Source organism: Fulmarus glacialis, unplaced genomic scaffold (genome assembly GCF_000690835.1).
Source record: "Fulmarus glacialis isolate BGI_N327 unplaced genomic scaffold, ASM69083v1 scaffold34803, whole genome shotgun sequence".
Lineage (NCBI taxonomy): Eukaryota > Metazoa > Chordata > Aves > Procellariiformes > Procellariidae > Fulmarus > Fulmarus glacialis.
Genome location: NW_009201584.1, coordinates 1 through 3,841, shown reverse-complemented (window position 1 = coordinate 3,841; position 3,841 = coordinate 1). Strand labels below are relative to the sequence as shown.

Here is a 3,841-nt window from a genome sequence, read left to right as displayed (position 1 = left end):
GGGAAAGAGAAAGTAAAACTTCAGACCTGCGCACCGTTGTTCGGGCTGGCCGCAGTGGCGCAGGAACACGCAGACATGCACACTCTATGCAAAACAGGAAATAAAACACTATTTAGAGGGATGAGAGGGCAACTGGGGACCTTTGTCTTGGGATTTGCATTAGAGCTGCCCCCGGCTGCCTCTGGACAGCAGGGTCTAGAAACGGTCCTCAGGTAGGACCGGCGGGGTGACCTTTCTCCTTCTCCTTAGAACCTGGCATTCATCCCCATCTGTGGATGTGGGTAAACCCCAGCCTGGTCTGCCCCATTCCCGGGAAGCCTGGCGTAGACCCGGCCGGATCTGACAGCCCGGTGGCCTCGGTTGCTGGTGCCACAGAAGCCTCCTCTCCCAACACATCCTGGGACTACTCTGATCCGGACTGCTCTGAGGACGATGTGCTGTCATCCTCCAGCGAGGCTGGAAAGGTATAAAAAAGGGAACCGCTTGGGCAGTCCTAGGCGCTTAACGATCCTGCAGGAACAAACGAGCTGGCTCAGCAGCTCTGCGAGTGGTTGCCTCCCGTTTCAGCAGTCGGTGCGTGGAGCCCGTCTGACGAACATCCTGAGAGTACAAAGTGCAGGAAAGGAGGCTGAAATTTTAAGTATATAAGCTTTCTATATGCACTCTGCCAGACCCGCCCTCCCCCAGAACAAAGCAGCTTATCCCTGTCCCTCGTTCCACCCAGGGCTAATATATCCCCATCCTCGTTCTCCTTCCTCTCCACAGCTTACTGAGGATGAAGATGCTTCGCGAGTGGACATCCTAGTTCCTCAGGAGATGCCGGAAACTCCCGAACTCAAGGCAATGCTGATGCCTCAGAAATCTGCAGTCCTCGGACCTCAGAGCGTGAAGCTTAAGTGCGCCAGGCAGACGAGCACCGCAGTCGAGGGAGGCTGGCCCCGTCCCCCCCTGAATTACTGCATCCTCATCACCCTTGCCCTGTGCAACAGCGCAAGTGGCAGTCTGACCGTACAGCAGATCTACGAGTTCACACGGTACCCACTCTTCTCCCAGCTCCTAGCGCAGAATGAGGGGAAGAGGGGCGATGAGGGGTACAAGAGTCTCTGATCTTCTACTGGGGAGCAGGGATGTGGCAGCCAGGACTTGTTTCTGGTCTTAGCTCTGCTTTGGCTCAAGATGCTGCTGAGAAAACTGCTTCCCCTCTTTGTCAACACCCAAACCCAGGAGTCTCGAGAGCCGGCATTTTAGTTTTGTCTTATCCTCCTTAGAAAAAACACAGCACTCAACTGTGCCAGCCATCCTTACGCCACAGGGGTCAGGGAGGACCCTCTCCTCCTTCCCTTGCTCAGATACGACGTATTCCGTTACCTGTCACAGCCTCTAATTGCTTCAGCTCAGGACAAATCTTTTCTCTCCGCAGGCAGCACTTCCCATTCTTTCAAACGGCCCCAGAGGGCTGGAAAAACACGATCCGACACAACCTGTGCTTCAGCAGCTGCTTTGAGAAAACCACTGGCTTCGTGTGCGGTGAGGGAAACCGCAAGTCCTGCCTGTGGAAACTGACTCCAGAAGGACGCAGAAAGTTTCAGGAGGAAGCACAGGCTCTGGCCAAAGAGGTTCTCGACTTGGTGCGCCAAAGCATGAGCAAACCGGGTACGTTTCAGAGGGCAGGAGCCCCGAAAAATGCAGAGCGAGTCGGACTTTACAAGATTCCCATGGTGGGAGGGATACAGGTGGGCACCCAAGCCAGAACACAGGCACCTGCACCGCAGGACACCAGGTCTAGGTGATGATACCAGACAGAGATCCCTGTCGAGATGCTCCCACAAGCAGGGCCTGGTCACCAGACGGGCCAAGAACCCTTCTTTAATGAAACCAATATAGCGAGGGAAGCAAACCAGGCTACATTAAAACACAGAGCCTTCATCTCAGTATCGCGTTGCGCAGCAATACAATACCTATCAGTTTAATAGAGATAAGAACTGAGGCTGTAGCATCGGTGCCCGAGCAGTCATTACGGTCCAAGTAACTATCGCAACTTCCTCTCTCTATATCTTTTGCAGATCTCATGAGGTCTCTGTTTGGCCTATGATTCCTTCTGGCTCCCTGCTTCTGAAACACGCGCCGTGTGTTTTCAAACCAAGCTTGTTTTCTCAGGTGCTGCTGCAGGTAGCTTCCCAAGAACTGCATGTGGAAATTATGAGCATTGTGACATAAGCACTCAAATTTAGAAGGGGGGGAGGAGAAAGATGGCCAATCTCATTTCCTTCAGTAAGGCAAGTTTTTGCTCCAGCTGCACGCATCTTAAGCTGCAGAGGCATTCTGACATGTGGCACCTGCTACGACTTTAACACAAAGTCCTCCACGCAAGCTGTTGCCTCTTGCAATGTTCTTGCGGTGCAGAGCATTAAGCTGCAGGAGAAGGTTGATCTGTTCCCTAACAAAGGGTCTCAGCCCACAGGTCAGAGGCTGAGCAGAGAACGCGTTAGCTGGCTGCGCGAGAGGAGCCCCTACCATACAGACGTTATTCCAAGCTGTTGCACTTGCCCACCCAGCTGTAAACCCAGCAGGCAAGGATCCACGTAACCGCTGGGCAGGCTGCTTTGCAAGGTGCTTGGAATTTCTGCAACGCTCCCTTGGCAGAAATCAGCGAGCACTGCCGAGTGCGAGGAAGGAGAGAGTTACCTGGGAGAGGGAAGGATGCAACAAAGAAAAAAAAAAACCAACAATCAGAGCTTGCTCCTGTGTTGTTGACTTACTTGCTTCTCCGGCAAGAGGCAGGAAAATCACGTCCCCAGGCCAGAATTCAGCAGGTGTCTAGTGTTGAGGAAGAGCAGATTTTTCATACCTTCTTCCTGGCTGCTGCGGCAGGTGCTTGAGTAGAAGCACGATCGGTCCCGTGTGCAGCAGGAGCCGGGGCGCCCTGTCGACAGAGGACAAACAGCACACAGTCACGATGCAAGTTCTGGAGTTCACTGCTGGGTGGTATCCTAGACCTGACCACAGGGAGAGGATGCCAGGGGACAGCCCATCCGAACCTGCTCGACAGGGCAGGCTGGGCGCAGCCCGGAGATCAGCTCCTTTCACCCGCGTGCCCACAGGAGCGTAAAAGAACAGACGGGTTACAAGTGATTTGCGCAAGTCTCAGTGCACACACTCGGATGGTAACTTCCCCTGACTAGCGCACAAACCACCGCGCAGGGTGGGTCTGCACAGCTGGGTGCTAACGTCATCTGAGTGACTGCACAAGTCGGAGAGAGACAGATGGCTGTCAGTCCCACACATGACAGTACAGGCAGTCTGTCTGTCTGAGCAGGACCTGATTTAAGGTGAACTTGTGTCTGTGAAGGTGTCTTTGAAGGCCTGCCTGCACTGGATGGCAGCACTGAGATAACCTTGATGCTGCAGTTGAGTTGCTCTCCTTCAATCGCGCCAGACTAGACCGTGAGCATCCTCCGCTCTCACTAAATGTAAAAAAAAACCCCAAACACTTATGATTTTGGTAGAGCTGTGGATGGGCGGGAAAACAAAGGTATCGGACCAACGCTACAAGACAGACCGTGCCAAGAGGCAGTTAGGTGGGAGGTCAGTGCGTTTCAGGGATGTACGACATGCCTCCAGAGCGCGTTCATAATAACAGAAGTCTGAAACCAAGTAAGGTTTCAGACGGGCCGGGGCAGGATGGCGTTCGCCACGCGCGCATCCCCACGTGGCACCAAAGGACGGGACACCACGCGCGATGCCAGCGCGCCGTAAGAAAAAGGCGTGGGTTTTCCTGCTCGAGACCCCCAAGTCTGAACCTCCCGCAGCGGGACCTGGCCGCCTCCGACACCGGGGCCGC

The 3,841-nt window shown here is 54.3% G+C and overlaps 1 protein-coding gene across 1 annotated transcript in view; it reads left to right on the top strand.

The window, feature by feature from the left end:
* The window catches only part of LOC104074027 (forkhead box protein N5-like), a gene marked incomplete at its 3' end in the record, with an annotated part of 2,399 nt that extends 746 nt beyond the window's left edge, over positions 1-1,653 (top strand). The window contains exons 2-4 of the mRNA XM_009573995.1: positions 250-464; positions 766-1,034; positions 1,421-1,653. Coding sequence (XP_009572290.1) covers positions 250-464; positions 766-1,034; positions 1,421-1,653 — 717 coding nt within the window. The remainder of the gene's footprint in view (positions 1-249; positions 465-765; positions 1,035-1,420) is intronic.
* Between the last annotated feature and the right edge of the window lie 2,188 nt (positions 1,654-3,841).